The following is a 23,947-nucleotide window of genomic DNA, read 5'->3' as shown; positions in this document are numbered from 1 at the left end:
TTGAAAAAGTAATAAAATTTCAAGAAGTTTTAAGATGGAGGGGTAGTTGAGGTTTCAACAAAGCAACATTCTAAACTGGGATTCCTGGCTGGTTTAAGTCAGAACCACAGTGGCCATTAGAACATTTTGATAAGAGTACAGCACACCAATTCACAGGGTGAATTAAAAGCGTAAGGAGCTGAATTACTATAGCTGACCTCATCAGACAATACTATTTTCTGCATGCATTGACAAAACAAAGAATATAACTATTTCACAAAATTCTTAAAATTAGAAATAACCAGGAAGGAGGACTGGGAAAACCACCACTGTGTGTAAGTCCAGATCTAAGCAAATCTAAAACTGCCACTTTTACTTTAAACAGGTAAGAATTCAATTTCAGAAGGTGCTTTGGTCACAACTCTTGCCAGCTTTTGTTTGAAGAAGGAATGCAATTTCTGATCAGTGTGCCTTCTGCCACTTACATTGTCCTGCCTTGTATCTTCTTTCACATTTACTTTGACTTTTTCCCACAATGGCTGCCACCTTTCTGGGCTTTGATTTAACTTGTTCTCCAATCTTTCGATTTCCTGAAAACAATGGAAGGGGTTTTTCTTGACATTAAATATTTCTGACGGTTTGTTTGTATCATTAAAACAAAAGCTACAACTGCTTGCCATGATGAAAATGATGAAAAGGGCTGGATGTTTTTAAAAGAGTATTTGCAAAATTCAGGCCCAGTGCTATGACATCAATATTACAAACTGCCAAGAGTAACATTTACCCTGTTTTTTTAAGGAACACTACCAAACTGTAATAAAAAACCAAAATGAAACAGAAAAACTTATTTAGTATGTATGCCAGACTGTAAGTTGTTGTTGTTGGGAAACTGGGAATTTGAACTCTTTGGTAGCCTCTTGCGACATTTTATTAATGTATGTTCCTATGTGAATTTTTCATGAGATAGGCGTTTGATTTGTGCATCTGATTAAACAATATTTAAAATTAGCTATGGTTTAATGCAAATGAGCAGCAAATCATGGATACTTTGCTCCTCCCATGTTCCTGTTCCTGCCAGGCTGTCATGAAACAAGCCATAGTCTGGTTTATCATGTTGTCTGAACTTGGGCTCATGGTTTGTTTCTCTTGAAACAAACCATAAGCAGATGAATGAAGGAGCACAAGGAACACGAAACTTTGTGAAAGAGACTATATGAGTAAATGTCAGCTATACCTTTAAACCAGCTTTGCCATTTAAGCGTTGTTCATGTTAACTTATCATGACACACAGTAATAAAACAAACTATGGCAGCATTGGCTAATATCAAAGTTTTTGTTACTTAAATTGAATAAGAGCATATTGCTTGTTATTGAACTTCTGTTGTGAAACATTTGATCTTAATCCTTTTATAAAAATGCAGCGTTGTATTTATAGCAGGTATTAGCTTATTGGTCATTGTATTATCTTCTGCTTCGAAAGAGAAAGGACACTGAAAATAAGGTGGCAAGAAATGCCCTCAAAACTCTAATTTTAGGAAATCATCTGCTATAGTATGGCTCGGAGCCTAATGTTTAGCTCCATGACCCCAAAGAGCATTGTGCTCTGCAAATACAGCTCTCCTTCTGTTCACAGGGTTAAAAGTTAGGATCTAAGCCTCTATGTTCTAAAGCGAAGTATAAATTCTAGGACAGGGTTGGCACTCACCTGGGCCAGTTTACTCCCACGGAGATTGCTCTGTGGGCCGGATTGCATCTGCGCAGACGCAATTTCCAGCACCGCGGAAGCGAGTCCCCACTCTGCTGGTTTAGCGCAGCATGTGGGGACTCGCCAAGCGGGTGGCTTGGTTCGGGGGTAGCTCATGGGCTGTTTAAACGACCCCCGTCGGCTGTTTGTGGCCCATGGGCCGCAGGTTGCCAACCCCTGTTCTAGGAACATTGAAAATGTCATAAACAGCTAGTTGGAGCCAATAGCTATTATGTTTCAAAACCACATTTTATTTACTGCTAAATTACAGTTCTTTCTTCTAAACTGCAGGAGGATCATATGCTAAGAGAAAGGAAAAAACTGAATTCAAGTATATAAAGCCGAACATGGACTATTATTATAGGCTAATTTAGAATCCATTTTCCATAGTACGGAAGCACAGCAATTACTGATTGTAAGCTGAAAATATTTAGGCATTTCCCTGCCCCCCAAATTGATATGTTTGGTATGATTTTTTTTATTGCTTTAAAATAGCAATTAGTTCAGGAAAATGTCTTGCTGCTGCTGATTATAAAAAAAAATATTTTAAAGATTTTTAAACACATCTTCCTAACACTTGTCTGCATTCAATACCCTTGATACTACCTAACCATTTTTCAATAGAATTTATTATTCCTTAGAAGTTAGCAGGATAACCACACTACATAGCAGCTCCACTTAGTTTAGGCAGACGTGGAGTTTATATGAAGCTAACCAATAGATGCTAGTGTAGTTCTGTTGTACAATGAGAGAAGCTACAAGTTCTATGTGTGAAACAGTTAAAAATACTCCAAATTGGGCATTTCACAGACAATATCATAAAGACCACTCACAGACTTTAAAAAATCTTGTGATACATTTCAATATTTCCAGAAAAGGACTAACATCCAAAATGTATTGTATTTTGCTAACATAATTTTAACAGACAATTGGTTGGCTTTCAGTTAGTCTGGGAAACAGGCATAGGCAATCCTAACTCAGAAAAAGGAGTAGTCTTTCCTTTGAGCCAAAGTATCATTTTGCTCTATTTCTGCTTTTGTAAGGGATACACGTTTTTAAAAACTGAATGGATGTTACCTGACACCAATAGATGCTTAAAAATTTATACTCACATTTAATAGGCTGGTGATGGCATCTGGCTGCACTTTGCTAATGTTGTCATAGCATGGCCAGACAATTTTCCTCTTACTGTGGGAAGGTGACATGTCCATTTGGTCAGGTTCATCCAAGGTACTACATTTTGCAGTTACCATGGCCCAGTCATAAGAAGGACCAGTAGCCAAAGTCTCCTCTGTGTAGTAATCCCACTTTTTAAGACTGGATATGTTTACATTTGGTTTTAATGCCTGTAGAAATTAATGCCAGCAGATTAATAATGCATAATGGCTTTCTGGTATCATTGTCCCCACTTCCTCAAAGGCCAATTGATGTGCACTACTTCAGCTGCTCTTCTGTACTTAACATTTTATAGATAACATCTGGAACATACCTGACCTGACCTCAAACTTTTTGCATTGCTGAAGCAAGCTGCCTCAATTGTAAGAACAAGATAAATATTCAGTTTCCTTATTAGGGTAATAAATTCAAATTTCAGTTTGTCCATACTGTTCAGGGGGTACATTATCTCTTTATTTCAGTTCTAACCTTGGAAAGCCCTCCCTTTCTTTCAAATTCCATTTATCAAGGATATATTAGGCTCCTCATTCATCTAGCAAAATAGGTCAGAAAGGTCCTTTTGAAAGGATGTAATAAAATGTTGACAGAAATGGGTGATATTATTAAAGTAAATATGCTGAATATTATTTATAGACTCAGAAACCCCACCAATATACATGTTTAAATAAAAATAGCTTTGCAGATTTTTGGTTCTAAGATTTTGTGATGAGGAGCTGTCACTAGTTCTACTGATCCTGGTTTCAACTCTTTCCACAGTGCCAGGCATGTACCTTTATAACTGTGTCACCAACAAAGCTATAGCTTTTCAGTAGTAAAACTAGGTTTAAATTCAGGAATTAGCATGAGATCACCTCCTGAGACCATGTCCCAGCGCCTTACCTGCTGCTCTGCCAGCCAAGATGCTGTTTTAATGCAGAGTTATAGGATATTCTAGTAATAGGCACAAATAAATTAGAGGGAAATATGCTTGCCTTACATTGTCTGTACACCTTTGCCCCCAACACAAGCTTAAGGTTGCAGAACCAAAGCTGTTATTCCCCCTCTCCTAAAAAAAGCAAACTGCACAATTACTTCCTCATGCCCAGGTGGTTGTGTTTGGAAAACATTAATGCTTCATGCCAGATACTGAAAAGTGCTTTTGAAACTGAAGGCTCTTCACAGTACAGGATTTTGCTTGTTAAAGAACTAAAAATATCCAGCTGAGCATGCCCCAGCCATTGGCTAGGCTCTTGGGATCTTGGCCATGGTTCTGTAGTCCTGTTTATGCTAGTAAACATTCAGGTCATCTAGGTAGTTCACTCAACAAAAGTCTCAAATGAGACACCAAACTTTATTCAGGTACCAGGATAATGAAGATCCTGAACCTTTCTGCTTTATACCTCTGTTTCAGCTGGTGCATAGAGGTAATTGAAGAAAACAGGACTTCTTTTGTGAATTTTGTCTATGCATTCCCACATGCAAACTCCTTTCTTGCCATGTTTCTCTCCTTTATCTTCAAACAGTGTCCCTAGAAAACAAGAAAACATAAGAAGTTGAAGGAAAGAACTCTCCTTGCCAGATAGTGAAAATAACTTTTGAAAATGAAGGACCTTTACAGCACAGGGTTTGCGTGTAAAAATATCCAACTGAGCATGCCTAAACAGAGAAGCGGGGTTTGGAGCAGAACAATGGCCAGTGAGGGACAGCATTAGATAGCTCCTCCCTGTTCTCCAATGTTCTTTTACGTAAGCTTGTGACCTTCTAAGGCTTCTTTTCTTGTCCTATAAGTTTGGAAAAGATGCATCTGATTATGTGTCATGAGTACTTTCAGATATAAACATAATTGTAAGAAATTCAGCTGCCTTTTATTAACAGCTGCCTGTGACATCACAGTGTAATTTAACTGCTAATACCTGTTAACTAGCAGCACTAAATTGTGGCAAAAACGAGGACTCCTCTCTCAACTTGCTTACATGCCACAAGCAGGGAGCCACTGCAGAAAAGGCCCATTCTCAGTTGCCACCCTCTGGACCTCTTGTGGAGGAGGCAGCACATGAAGAAGGGCCTCAGAAGATGATCTCAGGATCTGGGTAGGTTCATATGGAAAGAGACGGTCCTTTAGGTATTGTAGTCCTGAGCTGTTTAAGGCTTTATAGGTCTAAACCAGCACTTTGAATTGGGCCCAGAAACTACTGTATTGGCCTGAATATAAGCCTCACTTTCCCCCCAAATTCTGACTGTGAAAAGTTAAAGTACGGCTTAAATTCGTAACCTTACAAAAATTGGCTTTTACAGTATTGTTGCTGAAACAGACATATGGTAAAATGAAACGGGTGTGAGTGCCTGTGGAATTTTAAGGGAGCAGCTTATATTCAGGTATAGTATTTTTTTCCTTTTCTCCCCTTGAATTTTAAAGGGGTGGATTATATTCGGGTGCAGCTTATATTTGGGCCAATACAGTAATTGACAGGATTGGCGTTATATGCTCAAACCATCTTGCCCGGTGAGCAACCTGGCCTCTGAATTCTGCAATGTGAACTACTTAAGTGAGAAAAATAAAATTTCATTCTAATGGGGCTCCAAAGGGAATAGAAGCCTTCAAAGCTCTGAAGGCAGGACTTATCTGGGAGCAATGAACACACTTTACTTTTGGTGATATCACATATTGAGCTCTACCTTCTAGGCCAGAGCTTTCCAAACTTTTCATGCTGGTGACACACTTTTTAGACATGCATCATTTCGCAACACAGTAATTTAGTTTTACTAGCAAACAGGAGGTTAAACTAGCCCCTTTCCAGCCCTGGGAGGAGCATGGGGAACATTCACACGGCACACCTACCCACTGCAGCTGACACACTACCGTGTCGCGACACACAGTTTGGAAAGCTCTGGTCTAGGCAGTGTGGATATGTGGTTCCTAGGCATAGTGTCCTCCTTTTCCTGGTTAGGAAAAAGAGCTACTTGCCAGGAATTTTAAATGTCATAGGTAACTTCCAATGTCACAAGCTATAAAATGCAATCCATTACATGTCTGTTCATAAGTAGGCCCGCTGAGTTCAATGGAGTTTACGTCCTGGTAATTATGTATAAGATTGCAGCCACAGAACAAATTTCAAGATAGCAAAGGGTGGCAGGTATATTACAACAACTTCAATGTTAACTTTAGTCAGTGCTTTAAAATTAAAATAAAAAGTAACACCAGCATAACTGGGATCCTTACCATGTTCCAGTCTTTCATAGTCTGAGTCCAGCAAGAATGTTTTAAATCGATTGGAAACATAGTGAAATGCTACAAACTTCAGGTAATACTGATTGAATTCAAACTCTGTTGGATACTGGTTGTGAATCTGAAATGCACAAATGATAGCAACATATATTACAACAATAATATATATTATTTAAAAAAACTAAACTTAAACAGCAAAATATATTATTTATCTTACTTTCATCAATCAGGCACCTCTGCAAGCTTTTCTGCTACAACCTTATAACTGCTAGATTAAAATGGGTTTTTATCACTTCTGTCAAAGCACTATAGTGCTCTTAGGGAAAGGTTCCAAATATGTATTTTAAAATTCTGTGGTCTTAATAAACAAACAATCTACTGTTACTGCTATTTTCATCATCATGCCACAATGCCACTTTTGAAAAGTTGTTACAAAAGCATCTCAGTTTGATTTGTTGAAGACTGATATTTTGTTTTCATACCTTGTATCATTATGAAGTTGCTAGCTGCATTGAGAGTTCTTGCAAAGCAAATCATGGGACAGAAAGTGGGGGGGGGGGCACATAAAAATGCAGGCCTTATTTGAAAATATTTGCAATGCCTTGAAATTCCAGTTTTGGTTCAATAACAGCAATGAAAATCTTGCACCACACTGTCTGCTGGAACTGTATTAAAGCCAACTAGGGCAATGTGGTATTATTGTTTAAGTGGGCTAAAAGTGAAGTCAATATTTCTTCAAGTACTAGGAGTTACAAGGAATCTGTGATTGACTCACTAGGTGTTTTTTTCAAAACCAAAAACCTGAAAAGCAGCCGGGGGGGGGGGTGTTGTCCTGAAAATCTGTTAGCAGTAGTAGGGGAGGAGTGCTTTACTTTTCATCCCTCCCACAGATGCTGCCTGCCCACAGAAGGAAAGTAAAGTCCCTCACAGATCTTCCACATAATATGTAATTTGTCCTTTTTTTCTGCAGGAAAAGAACAGAGCAGGTGAAAAGGAGGCTGAATGGCTCCAGTATTCCCATTTTTCTTTAGGACCTTCAGTCACAACAATTATGATTTATGTTAATTACTTAAAATGGATAAGTAGCATTTACTGAAGATGTGCATCCATGCCAAATGGGTTTTGAAAACAGATCTATAAGTTCCCAAGTGATGATGATGATGTTGATAATACTATGAAAGGAAAAAGCTACCCACAAAAACAATTCATTGAACATTTTTTTATATTCCACCAAATTCCTAGTGCTTTCTTCAAGTCTGGCAGGCAGAGTCCACAGCATCTAGAAGGTGGACATTGGCTACTCCTAGGACAGATAGTTACTATAGAGGTAGTGGGGTGGAAGGTGTTCTCATCATTTCAGTGAGATTTCATTTTAAGTGTACCTTTGGATTATACCCAGTCTATGTCTAGCCTACAAAGAACACACATGGCTGAGACAGCAACATATGCTGTAACTTTTCCTCACTACAGTAAGGGTGGGGAAGTGGAAAGAGGTAGGAAGAGAAGAAATAACTTTCACAGATAAAAGTTTTATGCAAATGCAGCATTATAACAACACATTAAAACTGACACGGGATTCTGGAGAAAGTGATGGAAGCTTTCTAGTGTGACATCACTGTCACAAATTCTGTCTTCCTAGAAACATCTACAAGATCTACCAGATGTTGCTATTGTGAAATAATGATTCACATTAATAATTCAGCTGACACCTGGAGATACTGGCATAAACAATGGCTTTTTGTAAGATGATGCAGTTCTAATTTAAGAATCCCTGTTTTATATGTTCTTTCTAGTTGAAACAAGGACGGCTTTTTTCCGCAGGATCATTCCAGTCTCATTCAGTGTGTTAAAAGTGGCATGCCATTAAAACCTTCACTTATTGCTTCTGATTGAATTTGCACAGCAGATCCAAAATAAAGAAACAGAAGGATTCCATTGTCATCTTTATGCAGAATTAATTAATTCTAGAAAACCATGTTCTACATAGGCAAGACTACAATCCAAAAAGTAGTTATTCCAGTGCAATGCTAGATTTGACCATAGGAATCAAAAACCTTTGATAGAGGGTAACAATATATGCAGAAAATGAAACAGTGTCTTGAGACACCTTAAAGGCTAACCATTTTATTATAACACAAGGTTTCTTGAACTATAGTCCATTTCATGTACAAGGCAGCATGGCTATGATTTTCAGATGCCAGGAGCTAACAAGTGATGACTATCACCACCGCATCCTCTTTACAAGCTGATCTGCGCATCACATGTCCTCTGTTGGAAATATGATACTGAGCTGGATGATCCAGCATGTTCATTTTTGTTTCTTGGTGTTGACTCAGGTAGATGGATTAGCACCAGTGAGCTCTGCAAATGTAGAAAAATCTTACCTGCAGGTGTCTGCAAATATTGGATTGGCCTATCGGGCAGCCACTATTTGTGATTGCCACCAACTTGCCACCTTCTCCCCCCAAAGCTTTATGGCAATGAAGAGGGCTTTACGGTTCTCTAATTTGTGCTGAGATATGGAAAATATGTATTAAAAAAGAGAGAAAGAGACTGCTGCTGTCACTTAACTTTACAAAATGCTTTGCAAGTGAGAGCTAGGGGGAGTCCTTTTTGCCAGAGGAGCAGAGGCATAGCATCTATGGTGCAGATTTGTGGATACTTGTTTATATTTTCTTTGAGAAGTATGGTAGAAGTACATTACACTACTACCATGAAAACAGCTTTATTTTCACATTTTTCTGCTGCACTAAGTTTATATAACCTACTGAGAATATAAAACATGTTCCTCTTTTTCTAATATATTTGTCCATTACCCTGGAATGTAGGGACTTTGCATCTATCTATCTATCTATCTATCCATCTATATTAGAGATAAAGATTTGCTCTACTTACCTGGTGAACACAATCCAAGAACTGCAAAAAGACAGGAGCAAATCCACTCCCCTGGCAATTGAGTGTCAAATTACTGCGCTGGCTGAACTTGTGACCAAATGACAGCCATTCTTTTTCCACTAGCATTCTGAAACCTTCAAGTGTTCGATAGAATGGATCACTGAGTAATTGCACGAGAGACACCACCTGGATATCAAAGACATTTGTAATACATTAGATACAGCACATTAGAAACAATCTAGTATGTTGCATGAGAAATATCTGGGCACTGCTGTGGTGTATACCTTTCCTTGTCTCTTTCCCCCTACTGACTGTTTAGTGTACCCAGCTACTTCTATCTTTGAAGTGTGAGACCAATCAACAGAACTGCTGTGCATATGTACAATGTCAATATTGCTTGTGGAGGATGATGATGCAAACACTGTGTCACCATCAGATACAGCTTGCCAGAACAGTAAAGAATTGGGAGGGGTGAGGATGAGGCTCAAAGAATAAAACAAGTTGTCCAACTTTTAAAATTTCTACTGCCCAATCACTCTGGGACCACTCCTCTGGTGCACATGGAATACACAAACCAGGAGCCCTTGGTTTCATGTTATATCTAAATCAGGGACCATGGTTTATAGCTCCCAAACAAGCCACAATTGATAACCAATCTTATGTTTGCTGATAATAACTACTTAGGGAGCAACAAACTGCAATCCCTGGTTCGGGCACAATGGGTTTATCCTGCTCACACTAGGGGATGAATGAAATCAGAGCACACTGCTTTTTCACATTAAGCCATGATAACTCAGAAACTATGTTAAATATAGTAAGTAACCTGTTGCAATTTTAGAAAAAACAACATAGCCAATGAGATCTGGAATTACTTTTCATTTCTTCCATGGTTTGTTACATAGGACTAAAATTACTGGCAGTTTATTTTTACACCAAGCCTTTTCTAAACACCAGAATTATAGGACAAGAGTGCTTGCAAGTATGAATGTATGTGAGACAGATCCAGTTCCACACAGAAACACTACACATCAGTTGGCCATCAGCAAAAAAGTTCATTTCTTTCTAAAGGATTAAAGATTCAAGGGATGGGGTTTTAAAAAAAGTTATATAAAAGAAAGCTGTGAAGGGTTTTAAGTCTGATGCATTCTTTGGTACCTGAAGTTATTAAACAGATATAGTAAACTGGTCAGAGCAAAGTGATCTTTGCTGGCCATTAATATGTTATAGGCTCACCTGTGCTGTGATATCCCAGCCATCTTCCAGGCAAACCAAAACTGAAGAACCATTCTCAAGCAACTCCGATATAACCACACCCAACTGCATTATTCTGTGAAGCTATATACAGTATGTATATATAAAAGATGAAGAGCATATGTTAGAATGAAGGATAAATTAGTAAATAAAATGATTTCTGGAATCAAATTATGCTGGTACTCAACAAACTAGTCTTGTAAAAAATGAGTATTAGAAAGATTTATTTTTATATGAATATTATTCAACACCCTTGTCTAAAAGCTACAATCAGTTTCGTTTAAGTTTCACTGAGGACAGAGGTTATAAACAACAGATCAAGGAGGGAGAGTTGGAGGACATGCTATAGTGAAGCTTTTTTTACTGGCATCAGAAGTAATGCATAACCCAGCTCTAAGTTATAGGTTATGGGAAGGATTTTACCCATATTAAATCCAAAGAGGGCTTAGAACAGTCCAGAAGTCTAATACTGGCAGGCTTGATTGGTAATCTGATTAAAAAGATATTCTATAATCTCTTCAAGCACCACAGACTCTTAGTCCATATAATAAAAAAGCTTGTGATTATTCTGTGTCACACTCTACAGCTGCAAAACATGAGTGTAGATTCTACACTCTACACTAGAGTAGGAAACATGTGGCCCTCCAGATGTTGTTGCACTGCAATTCCCATCAATCCCAGCTAGCATGACCAATAGTCAGGGATTATGGGAGTTGTAGTCTAACATAATCTGGAGGGCCTCAGGTTCCCCACCCCAAATTAGGGGGCAAATGAGATACAATACTACTACCAACTGTGTGACTTGCTTTTAAAAAGTAAACTCCAAACATGGGGTAGGAAGAGATCCGGCATGGGTGGTTGGAGGCATTAATCTTTGCCCATCCACGGGGGTCCTGAATGGGTTTTAATTAACTTAATTGCACTAAGAAATTGTAGGAATAGAAGTTTTCCCCCTTCAATATAAATAGGTGTGAGATCAATTGGGACCCCTGCAATGAAGAAAGGCTTAAAGCCCCCATTTGCCCCATATCAGGGCTCCAGTCTGCATAAGCTGCCCACTGCCCAACTGCAATATACTTTTAAAAAGCCATTGATTCTCAAATAATGTCTGCTGTAGAAAATCCAGGTTAAAAATATTTAGATGCAGTAGACCATAACTTTTGAAACAAGTGTCTAATCTGCAGAGCACTCAAGCAGAAAATATCCATTTCAGTTCAAGGAGACTTGTGCCAAAGTACTGAATGAATACAATATGGTGGTTAGATCCTTAACTACAAAGGATAACCAACAATAAGAGATTCAGCCACATTGTTATTCATGTTACATCAATTTAAATACTGGAAATTTAAACTGAAATTGCTTTAATGAAAGCAGCAAAAGATTTAAACTGACTTTAAGAGAGAAAGTAAATAATAACAACCATGTACTACATATTCATGACTGATTATAATTTATAGGGAGCCATGTAATGCTTCATTCGTCAAATCTCACATCTGTCACTGTGAACACTGAAATACATCTGTCTGCATAAGAATACCGCATATGATATTTAAAGCAGTTATTGAAGAAAAGAGAATTTTTCACTGGACAGAAATAGCACTTTGTTATGTGTCAGAAATCACAAGACATTTATGACTCCACCATATCACTTTACCTGTGGGAACCACTCTGATTCTCCAAGTGCTTTAAGGAATGTTATTTCAGAATCTGCAGGAATATTGCTAGGGACACAAGCACTCATGAGCTTTTTAAAACTAGCTTTCACTTGCCGGATGTCACTGAACTCGACAGGAACAAATTCACAATTTAAAGCAAAATCAAGTTTGAAGCTCTGTGGACAAAGAAGGTATTTACTTGTGTTAATAATGTGCATTTAAAGTAAAATATTGCTTTATTTTACTTTAACACCTTATTAATAGTGTTACTTTAATATTGAGTGGTTTCCCGCCCTGCTCCCATTTTCATGAGCTGAATGGCTGTTATGCAAACAGGCTGCCACAACTGGATGTTACCCAATCCTCATGAGTCATAACAGGTGTTGATTTATTTAACAACCTTGATATTGTGTTACGGATGCTATGAACTGTCCTTTTTTGTACTATTTTGTATAAACTGAAGGTCTAACTGATCATACTCCTTGCATTTCACTGCCATTTAACCCACCATGTGCAGTTTTCCCCTTTTGCACCCACGTGTGCAGACACAAGTGGACTCTTGTCTACAAAAACTTAAGCCATATTACGTTAAGTCTTTCTGTTGCTTTTGGAAGTACATTTGATACATGTTCACAATTCTTAACTCAATGAGTAATAAATGTGTATCTCTTTCAATGGTTCAGGGAGAGAAACTTCTATAGTTGTGAGCATTTAAGTAGTCATACACTCTAAAGATATCCTGCAAACTAGCACACAGTTATGAACATTTAATGCCTAGTGAAATCAGTAGGGCTTAAACCTGCATAATTCTGTGCTGTATTGCACCACAGTTACATACAAATCTCCCCTTTAAAAGCAGCCAAGCAAAAATACAAAATTATAACTGGAAAGCATCCATACCCTTAGTTGAGATTTTTCTCCAAATATGTAGAGGGAAGCCTGGCGTTTCAGAAGCCGGTTTTGAAAATATGCACTACTGCTGGTATATGAAGGTGAACCATCTTTCCCTGCTAATCTTGCACCAACATCGAGGAATGGCATTTGAGTGCTGATAAACCGACTGCTAGAACGAAGACTTGCCCACACACCTTTAGAAAGATTAAAAATAGAATGAAATATTTCATATTTTCATGGAATTGGACTATTTTGTAACTCTCCAGTAAAGAATGTGCATTGTTTGAAAAGAAAACATTTGCATCTCAGTTACAATGTTTTCGGATAGGTCACACATAATGTACCTGGAAAAAATGTGCCAGTTTTGGGTTTGACTAGATGATGCTTTGGGTCTCTTCCAATTCTACAATTCTATTCTATGAAGTAATGCATAGCCAAAAACTGCCTAAACTGAGATAATAATCGAAACCACGTCACATTTAACATTAATACAGAACTCTTCCTGTGCATTCCTATGCATTTTGTATGGCTGTCTGGTGGGTGTCGCCATGCTCCTGCCATACTGTTACTGTTACTGTTCAGTGAAGGTGGGGGAAAGAAGCTACTAGTTCAAAGATGTTTTATTGCTTGCTTTGGCTGCCATCACAAAACCACTTCATGTAGCTGGGTTCTATGTTGCAACAGTAAAATAAACAACATCACATCAGGTGGGCTACTGAGCCATGTGGTTAGATCTCAAGCCCATATAGATGCAGTAATGGCACTGGGAGTGAACCTAGGATCTAGGCCAAATGTAGGAAACCTTTTGTGCTCTGTATGTTGCTATACCACTGCTGCCATCAGTCCCATCAAGGGTGGCCAATGGCCTGAGATGATGGGAACTTTAGTTCAGCAACACCTGGAAGGCCAAAGGATCTCCACATTGGATCTAAAAAATCCACTTGCTGTATGCTTGCATATGTTACAATTACAGTGTGTAGCTTGACCATGGTGTCAGCCAAACTACCGAGATGTATGATCTAGGCCACAACCTTGCTGCCTCTTTTCTCCAGGTGTTGTTTCATATGAGAGCGTATAAGGCCACAAGAGGCTCTATTCCAGCACCAATCATTCTTTAAGAACTGCAAGTGCAGCAACGGACCAATCTTACAGTGAATTGGAATGGGGGCCATTGGCTTATGCATGTAGTAGCAAAAACAGTAGTTTGAGTACTCCTGGTGAAAATAGGTGCACACTTTGAAAAGGTTATTTTTTTTACTAAAACGGTAAAAATAGGGACATGCCTGCTGATATATCAAAGTCAGTCTGCTTGCTTTAGATGTGAACATAGAGGACACAAACAAAAATGGTTTCTTAGGAAATTGAAGCTGGTAAGCTGCTGCAGTTCCTTCTCTGAAATAAAGCAAGCTGCAGCAAACACTTCAGCAGGGAGCACATGTTTAATCTGACTTTTGTTTTCCGTATTATTAGTAAAAAACACACCATGATTTGTTACCGAAGAATCACAGCTTACACAGAAAATAAATGTTATTCCTCATTTTTTTTTAATTAAAAGCCAAAGGATGTCCAGGAGAAAGCAACCCATCCCACTTTTTGCTATCGACAAAGGAGAGCTTGATTGCACCACATAGAAGCAACAGTCACAGCTATCTGAAAAGCACATGCAGACTATAACAGGTACCAGTGATGAGTTACAGCGATTAAAGGGTTTACAGGTCTCTACGTATCACTCCCCAGCTACTATTCCTTGCCACATAAGTTTTTTATTAAAAAACAACAACAAACCAAAAGTGGCATACAACACATTTCCTGTTCTCATTTTGAGATCATTGTTTTATATTATGTCACCAAGGTCTATGTTTATTACCTCTGTAAAATGTTACTAAATAATGATTTTAAAATTTATGTCAGCATGAATGTTTACTCAGTAGATAACAGCATTTCTTTACTCTGTGGCTACTGAGTATCAAAGCTTGGATGATGAGATAATATATTCTTTATCATTTTCTTGCAATGATGGCAAGGATACTTATGATCTAGAAGTTATTCCATATCATCCTGCAGCAAAGCTGTCACATGGTAACTAAATTGCGTGCCTAAGCAAGTTTACATGGTTTCTCTATACTGATATGCATAATCATGGAGATGGTAGAATGTACTATTAGTGCAAAGAATACGGTACCTTGATAGACTCTTCCTGATTTGGAATTTGAATGTGTGAAACATTTATCTCTGTACCCAAGCACTGGCAGATAGCAGTAAGGACAGGAGGAAAAGGAGGAGCAATGGAATGCACATTGCAATGAGACAGTCACAGCAAATTGAACAGGAAAGAAGAAAAAGGTTACTTGTACATTTCTATTTACTTGATTAAAATAAAACAACCGCTAATTATATTTGATTTTAATGGCTAGCGCCAAGGAATCGCCAAAAAGGGAAAAAAAGAAAAGCAAATCAAGCTAAGATAATTTGGGAAAAAGAATAGGAGGGGGGAAATTCTATATTAAATCATTTACCAAACAGAATAATGTTCATGGCCACTGCAATTAATTGCAGACATGCAAAACAGCCAAAATGATGTGCCATTGTATTATACCAAATGGAAACTTGTCCATTGTGAAAAACATTTTTAAAATGTGTGAGATTTGTCAGTTAAAAAATGTTTAGCACAACTTATCTCTATTGCCCACTTAGATTGCCAGAAGCGTAAAATTAATCTAAATGCAGGGCAGACGTCCACATAACCTTACCTAAACAGATCTACATTCCTAAAGCACCATGCAAAGCATGTGGTTATTTACAGTCACATTAATAGCATGCATTATTTTGTTCTTGGGCAGTCCTGTCCAGCAGCACTCATGCACTGTGTGGGAGGGAGAAGACGACCTAGTCCCCCCATGGGATTAAGTTACTTAGGCCATTTGGTATAATGGAAATGTAGTTTTAAATAGAAAACCACAGTAACAAAGACTCCTGCTTTGTTTTACAAACTTTTCTTTTCTTGCTTAGATTCCAAATTTTTCTACAGAGACATCAAAGTATTTGAGAGCAGCAGGGGACCATTATTCCTGTGGAAACATTCTATTTCACTAACATTACCACTTAATATCTAGATGGCTGGAGGATAAACTGGATGCCAAACATTGTTTCAGATACCTGATTAAGTACCATACCATACTTGAGCCAAATAAAAAAGGGAATTAGAAGCAGAAGCCTCTACTTCAAGTAATATGTTCGTACTCCTGCAAAATGAAACTATTTGGTCACATTTCTGACAGATACCATAAACAATGGAATCTAGTATGCTTGCCAGTACATCCACATTTTAGAGAATTCTTGCTTTTATTTGAAAAAATAATAATTCTAGTAACTGTAATTATGGAGATAAGGGTAAAAATAAGGCAATGATTGCCAAAGAGACTAAATCTAGACGGGGGCTTCTATATGGAGCTTCTAATTGTTATGGTTGCAGACTTTCTTTTTAAAATCAGGTCAAAATACATGTAAAAGAATAAGCTGCACTGTAAAGTTAAAAATAGTTGTCATCACTTCTGCTGATGCTGAATTGTTGGATTATAATAAATTAGAACTCATATTGGTCAATGTCAAAAACGTTAGCATATTTAATTAACCTGCACAACTTAACCTGATAATAGTGAACATTAAAAAATTTGCTTCCCTGGCTGCAATTTTTTTTTTAAGTTACAGTAAATTAAGTTTTTTGTTTATATAGAATGTGACACAGAACAGTCATGAAATGTACACATACAGTACTTCTGAATAAAACAGTCAGAAATGAAGTATTCACTGTCTGCATGGACACTCTGGAATGGAAAATATGGGAAACCACAAGTTGTGATATTATGAGGGGGATCCCAGACTGTGTTCAAGTGTACTGCCATAGTGCATTCTTATTTACTCACTTCCTAATTCAGTGGTAAAGTACTTCCCTACAGGACTTCGGGAGTGAATAATGGCAGCATGACAGGAGAGGAATCATAGATTATGCTCTACCGACTGAGTTATGCTCCCCATAACAGGGATGAGTTATTATTCTTCCCACCATGTTCATTTCCTGCCACTGTTACATATGATCTGGTTCTCAAGTTATATGACGGCAATGCTGGAAGATCTCTGTGACTGACAATTACTCCTAGACAGAGGCTTTCAGGTTTAGAGTGTTGCCAGTGACTAGCTTCCAAAAGAATTGTGGTACTTTATTCATAGATTCTTTCTCTGTAGGCACAGTACAAGAACCCTTCTATATTATATGCCCCTTGTGCTAAACTAGCTAGCATGCAGCTCTAAACCATGGTTAACCACAGATATGCCACAGAAAACTGAGCAAAATGTTGGGCTCATGTGCTCTCCTCATCTTTCCTCCTCCAAAGATTTCAGTTTCAAAATAGGTAGGTGAGTGATCTAGGAATCCTAGTTTAAAATAAACAGTAGTTAATTGCTAAACAAGCAAAATTCAAATGATGCACTATGAAGTTGGCTTGTTTAGCAACTAGGCTTTGTTCCTAGTTAACATATAACACTTAAGTACAGATTCTTTGAAATGCTCCTGGCAGCATGAGAGCCTGATGGCTTGCTTAGACTTCTGAAGGTCCACTTATTGCTAAGCCTTGATTTAGTGTAACATATAAACTGTTTCATAAACTCAAGTAATACACTAATAGGCCTTGCTAATGACCAGTGTAAAACACACCCATGTACTTGTGCACAATCCCACCTTGCTTTCTCAGTTTAATGCAGTTCAATTGGTACTGTCATTTTTCAGTCAAGAACATTAGTCATATTGTAGTCACCAGATGAACCTGCCTTAAATTCAAGAACTCTGAAGTAATTGGGCAATGAAGTGAGCCATTAGACAGACTACTGTCTTCACAATTCAGCACCTTCCTTACTTTTCCACAGTATATAACCAGTAATACAAAGCATTACAAATTCTACTCTCACTTCATTGCTAAGGGTGTATTACATTTTAAATCATAATTTCTATTAGTTTCTAAATCTATTAGTTGCTAGAACATGATTTTCCAATGACACCTGTGCAGATATATTTAACTTCAGATTTAAAGTGTCACTCTTCCCAGTACTTAATACTCCAATTTTGGTTATTCTATATCACCACGTTCAAGACTGACAAGCATACTCCTTCGGCTTCTGCATGCGTCACTTTATGCAAAGGAATATTTACACTTAAACACTCTGCTGACTGCACAGCCTCAGTTAAGTGAGAATATGGACTGGCTGTGATACAATTCAAAGTGATCAATATAGGTTGTAAATGAAGATAATTATTGGTGTTTAATAATTATTGGTGTATAATAATAATAATAATAATAATAATAATAATAATAATAATATAGTGGAAAAGTAATTTTTACTTCATCATTACAAGTTTGTTCATACATTATTTTTGTGATACAAGTAACTGAAATAAAGCAATACTCTTCACAATTCACCTTTGAGCTACCTTATGGAACAATTAGAAGCTACAACTGCCTGAAGCCCAGTAGTATTTACAACTATTATCTGAAGTGGAAACACTGGCCTGGAGATATCCACATATTGTAGAAGTGTGTGTGCACATATTTGCATGGCCATAGCAGCTTGTTAAACAGTTGCTGCCGCCTCCTTTGTGATAGGTTCTGTGTGTGTAAATGACTGCATGAGCTCAGTTAATTTTCCACTCACAAGACAGGATTGGTGGCACCCATCATCTGCTAAAAAGCATAGCCCCAGTCTGGTGAACAGAACTTGCATGCACAGCTCTTGGGTGCTGGCTGCAGGAATCCAATCACAAGAACCACATGCATATCCATTTGCATGTGCAGTTTCTATTTCAGCAAGGGTAAGCCTGTTCTCAAAAGTGGATCAGGTGGAGTTTGGTAGACTAGTTGGCAGTATTTGGTTTATACTGAGAAACAGAAGGATAACGCAATAGCAATTCCTCAAATGTTACCATTATTTTCATATTACATCCCCGTGTAGGCTTTGAACTAGTCTTACTAACCTCCTCGGGCAAAGCTATTGGATAGATTTACATCCAACTGTCCTGGCACTACCTGCTTAAACACAGTGGACATTCTTGAAGCCCTCCTTTCAGTGCCTAAAGTCAGTCAAAAAGAATGGAGAGATTAAAAGTACAGTATCATGCAAGATGACATTACCTATTTGTTATCCTGACCTGAGGCCCAAGAGGTATTTTAAAAAATTACACAGAAATGTTCTTTTTATGACTTATATATCTAATTGTTGCTAGTTTACAACATTTAAGAGACATTACACATAATTAAAAAGTATACATTTGCAGCATCACAGAAGGTTAGGCATGGCTAACACAATCAAAGTATTTAACAACAAATGAAGCAAGGCATGCACAATTTGGTGATGGTGTTATGTTATGAGAAAAGCCAGAATTTAGATACACTTGATTTCACCAACTGATTAAGCCAAATGGACATACTTGGCAAGTTGCATGCTCCTGTGTCTAAGACAGCAGCTTTTACCTTTGCATGAACCCTATCAGGTTTCATCACATGACAACTGAAATAGAATATTAATGCATTTCTTAATGACTTCATCAAGACCTATCTACAAAAAGCTTATTACATTTTAGTCTCTTTGCTTAAAAAACCCCTATTCCTATGTTTGTTAGAGAACGAAAAGTAATCAATTTCTTCAGCATAAATTTCTAATACTTTGATATAGGCACTGTACATTTTTCCCACCTATATGGAATAGAATTTCATTAACAATTCTGCTTAAGTCAAGTCATTTTACTTTTGAATTTACCCTGAAAAATTTATATGCAGAAAACACAAAAAATTTATATGCAAAAACCAGACAGGTCATCTATGTGGACAGTGAACCATTCAGACAACGGCACACTGAGAGAATATAGAGATAAAACTAGGAAACAAAACAAAATAAATAATAACACAGTCAGACTGGTCTTACATTTAGCATAGCTATATAAAAGCATAACATTACCTGGAGACAAAGCAATTGTTGGCCTGACAGTGAGAGTATTGCCATTCATTTTACAATGGACAGAAATTGCATTCAGTAAGGCTTGAAGGTATTTTTCTTGTTCTATGCTGTTTGATGATTCTAGTGATGTAGGAGCTATGCAAACAAAGGAGGGAATAAATTATATTGATCCTTTATACAGCATATTTCATGTCATTGAAGTGAAAGCATTACCCAGTGTATGCTCTTATTTAGATAGCTGAATAAGATCCAGACATGATAAAGAATGTTGAGAAAATGGTAAATATATTCTGGTATTAAAAATAAAACCCAACAAATAAAATTTGATTAAACTATTGATCACCAACCTACCTCCAAGTATCAATGGGAAGTACAAATTACCCTTCTGTGATCACAAGTATAATATATAAAGAATAAATTCCAGTGGCAATAATTTTGATTTCAAAATATCAGGATACCATCACTCTCCCATTAAAACAAGCCTGTTTACATGCCAAACTATGGCTTACCAGGACCACATTAATGTGCCTGTTCCTGGAGAGGAGTCTGCAGCTGCTTTGTTTCTTGTTGGTTTTTTGCTGTCTCTAAGATGGGGTGAGCTCCCATTGCTCAGTCCCTGCTCCTGCCAACCTAGCAGTTTGAAAGCACGTCAAAGTGCAAGTAGATAAATAGGTACCGCTCTGGCGGGAAGGTAAACGGCGTTTCCATGCGCTGCTCTGGTTCTCCAGAAGCGGCTTAGTCATGCTGGCCGCATGACCCGGAAGCTGTACGCCGGCTCCCTTGGCCAATAAAGCGAGATGAACGCTGCAACCCCAGAGTTGGCCACGACTGGACCTAATGGTCAGGGGTCCCTTTACCTTTAAAAAGCTCATTATGGACGTTTACTTAACATGCCCCCATATATAGTTTCCTTTATGGCTATGGAGGCAATTTCTTCCTTTTTCACGTATAAAAACACGTCTGCTCACATTAATAAGGATAACATGCCAATGATGAATGTCACTTTTGCTATGCTGAAAGCTACTCCCAAAATACTTCCTGGGTATAGCTCATTAATAGGGTTGCAAAAAATACAGGCAAAGACTGAGTCTGGTGGCTGGAACTTAGATTTCTGAAGAGAGGAACATGTTTGCTTCATGAAAATACCCTTCTTTTTACTGTTATCCTCATATGAGGCTCTCACCCATTTTATTTTTCCACAACTAGTTTTGTTCTTAGAGGCAGACCCCTTTTGCCCCAGGCCCCTTTTACACTTGTTTCCTTCCCCATTCCTATTCTCCCATTTTAAAACTTTGCCTCTTTCCCCATTTCCCCCCTTCTCCCGCCCTCCCACAAGCCCACTCATTGAGGCCCACCCCAAACAGTGTAGAGAAGGGGGTAGTCTCTATTTGTGCATAATTCTGTTTATGTAACCACCAAACTTTGGACTACACATGATGTGATTTTAGTACGGTGGTTTTCTATTGGGGTAAAGCCAAAGTTCTACCTCTGCTGCTATGTTTTATTTTTGCAAATTGCTCAACTCTTGTAGTTAAGCTTAAGGAGTAATGTAATCTAGTATTTTAAAATACTGAAAGTAGATACCAGTACACACCCACACAAACTTGCACAGCTATGCTTTGTAGATTATTTGCTGAGCCACTGTGGAAAATTCATTTATTGTGTGTATGTATTTTACTTACAAACTCACACAAAGTAGTATGCCATTCATAGGATTATGCTGAAGTATTTAAGCCATGAACATCTATCCTCATCATGAACTCTTGAATGATTCACCGCTTATGTAACTTGTGCATAACTATGAATTATTCTATCCACTGTCCTCTTCAGAAATTCCATAGGGCAAGTTGTTCAGGCAGGCCAGCAACACCAATGTTTATCTCAGGAATAAGCCCTTTCCCTCCTTTCCAAATTAGATGAACTCTGAGGTTCATCTCCATGTTGGCTCTGTGCCTCACAAAGGCAGAACAGGAATTTTGTACCCCAGGGGAATGCCAGATGAGGCTGCAGCATGCCTCCACCCCTCGGATTCTAGTGAATGAGAAGCATTCTGTATGCTGCTTACTGGAGTGATACTGCAGAGCAGCCTTCCCCAACCTAGAGCTCTTTTGGTGCTTTAGATTACAGCCACAATTATTCTTGAGCACCGGCGGCTGATGGGAGCTGGAGTCCAATATATCTAAAGGGCACTGGGGGGGGGGCACTGGTATCCACATAATTCCATGACAACATGGTACAGGCCATCATAAATAAGACTGCTGTAGGACTGAACTTCCATGTTATTCTCTTGTTTGATGAACGTTTTAGTAAATGTCTATGACCTCTAGTATCCACTTCCTGATGGTGGTTTCTCTAAGACTCTTCAGAAGGAAATTCACAAGAAGGCATAAGCAATTCAACCCATCATTCATTCCATTATGCTCCTAAGTATTTTTATTTCAATTATCAGCCCCAATGCAAATATTTGCAATGTTTCAGAGAGAAGGGGAGAAATACAAGAGATGGCCCTGTATTTATAATGGTTTGTGTCCAATGTAAGTCTCTTGTTTTTACATTTGTACGATGGGACTCCCCACTTTCACAGTGTGACTCATAAATCTTTCCAGAAGTTGTCCCACCCTCTAGAGCAGATCTAGACAAAGCATGGGGTGTACATTGGGGAAGGAAGCCTTGTTGCACAAGTGGAAATCTTCACTGATGACCCAAAGGAGTTGAATACTGCCCTAAATGTTAAATTCCATGGCTGGCACCCACTATGATACCATGGAGCATTATTTTGGGAAGACGAAAACTAGAAAAACATAATAAAAAGCAGACTGCGTAAACTTATATTGAAGACACTTCTTTCCCACAAAATATCCTGGAAGTGAAACATGCACTCACCTGATGTTTGTGTATTTTGAGATTTGAAAAGGCCAACAACTCCTTTGCCATGAAAGCCACCGGCTCGAAGCAGAAGTGTGCTGGTTTTTGAGTTTTTCCAACAGACCACTGGCAAGCGATTGTGTCTGTAACAGCGAGCTACTCTCTGCAGGCTGCTGTCCTGCACACACTGAGGTACCACTAGTAGCCCTGGATAGCTAAATCAATAAGAAGGGGGAGGAGAGAGAATTAGATGGTTCAGATAAGCTAAGCTATAGTACCAGGCTACAAGGAAAACAGATGTGATTGAGGAACACTTCTTACTTATTCCAAATGTTTCAGTTAATCAGATACTGTGTGAATTCAAAACCCACCAATCATGTTAGCCAAGTTTGCATTACTAAATCTAGCTCCAGTTCTACCCACTTGAGCCATCTCCAATGATCCAGAAGAAGAGGGGAATAACAAGATTAAAGCAAAGCATCCAACTTCCCTTTATAATTTTATTGATCGCATTGTCAAAATGAATAACTTTCTTTGCTACATCATTTAGGGATATAATCAAAGAACATTATTTTTGAAATGTTTACGACACATTATTTTGTTTCTCAGCATAAAAAGGTCTCTTTTGCCTGCCCCGTCACTAACAGAGGCAAAACCTTCACCTATAAATAGTAATGCCTTCCTTCCCAGTTGTGGTATTCCCTCCTGTGAGGGATCCTTTTTAAAAGGAATTAAAACATTTCTGTCCTATGAGGCTTTTGAGTTGTTTTAATTCCCTTTTTTATATTGACTCTTCCTGGTTTTATGCTTTTTTTTGTTTGAATTAGAGTGTTGCTTTTATTATTTTACAATGAGGTAGGTCCCTATGGAGCTGAACTGTAAAAATTGGCATATTGAATAGAAATTATAACATCAGAATTTATCAAGTTCTATATTAATTTATTTTTGTATTTACAGCTCACATTTAAAGTACAGTATGATCACATCTTACATAGATTTAACTTGCGTGATTTCAACTATACACAGATGGAAGCAGGCTGGTTGAAACTTCAAGTTAAATCCAAGCAAGGTGGAGAGTTTAAAAGCTCTTCTTGCACCAGGTCTGCCATCTGCCATCCTGTGAAGTCTCACATGAGCATCCCAGAGATGGGGCACTGAGCAGACATTGCACCTCAAACAAGACAGAGAGCTCGTTATGCACTGGATAACCCAATATTGTGGGGTCATCAGAGTTCTTGCACAACCATCCCTAGCCTCTAAGTTTGTGCACTGAGCAGTTTT

At 38.1% G+C, this 23,947-nt stretch overlaps 1 protein-coding gene and 1 long non-coding RNA gene across 3 annotated transcripts in view; one reads left to right on the top strand and one right to left on the bottom strand.

The window, feature by feature from the left end:
* The window catches only part of SBF2 (SET binding factor 2), a 212,872-nt gene that overhangs the window by 8,925 nt on the left and 180,000 nt on the right, over window positions 1-23,947 (bottom strand). The window contains exons 27-38 of one of the 2 annotated variants that reach the window (XM_081013068.1): window positions 22,685-22,881; window positions 19,802-19,936; window positions 18,822-18,917; window positions 14,982-15,044; window positions 12,806-12,993; window positions 11,905-12,081; window positions 10,233-10,334; window positions 9,000-9,185; window positions 6,099-6,225; window positions 4,279-4,406; window positions 2,836-3,069; window positions 465-569 (exon numbers count right to left, since the gene is read on the bottom strand). In XM_081013068.1, coding sequence (XP_080869194.1) covers window positions 465-569; window positions 2,836-3,069; window positions 4,279-4,406; window positions 6,099-6,225; window positions 9,000-9,185; window positions 10,233-10,334; window positions 11,905-12,081; window positions 12,806-12,993; window positions 14,982-15,044; window positions 18,822-18,917; window positions 19,802-19,936; window positions 22,685-22,881 — 1,738 coding nt within the window. The remainder of the gene's footprint in view (window positions 1-464; window positions 570-2,835; window positions 3,070-4,278; window positions 4,407-6,098; window positions 6,226-8,999; window positions 9,186-10,232; window positions 10,335-11,904; window positions 12,082-12,805; window positions 12,994-14,981; window positions 15,045-18,821; window positions 18,918-19,801; window positions 19,937-22,684; window positions 22,882-23,947) is intronic. The other variant, XM_081013069.1, reaches the window with a different exon arrangement.
* On the top strand, window positions 8-4,731 carry LOC308481376. Its single transcript, XR_013988605.1, has 3 exons — window positions 8-170; window positions 3,195-3,261; window positions 4,402-4,731. It is a non-coding gene; the product is annotated as an uncharacterized lncRNA (long non-coding RNA).

The sequence above is a fragment of the Podarcis pityusensis genome (assembly GCF_964106645.2).
Source record: "Podarcis pityusensis genome assembly, chromosome: 1".
In the NCBI taxonomy this organism is placed as follows: domain Eukaryota; kingdom Metazoa; phylum Chordata; class Lepidosauria; order Squamata; family Lacertidae; genus Podarcis; species Podarcis pityusensis.
The sequence above is the reverse complement of the archived record's forward strand: the minus strand, read 5'-3'. Positions and strand labels throughout refer to the sequence as shown.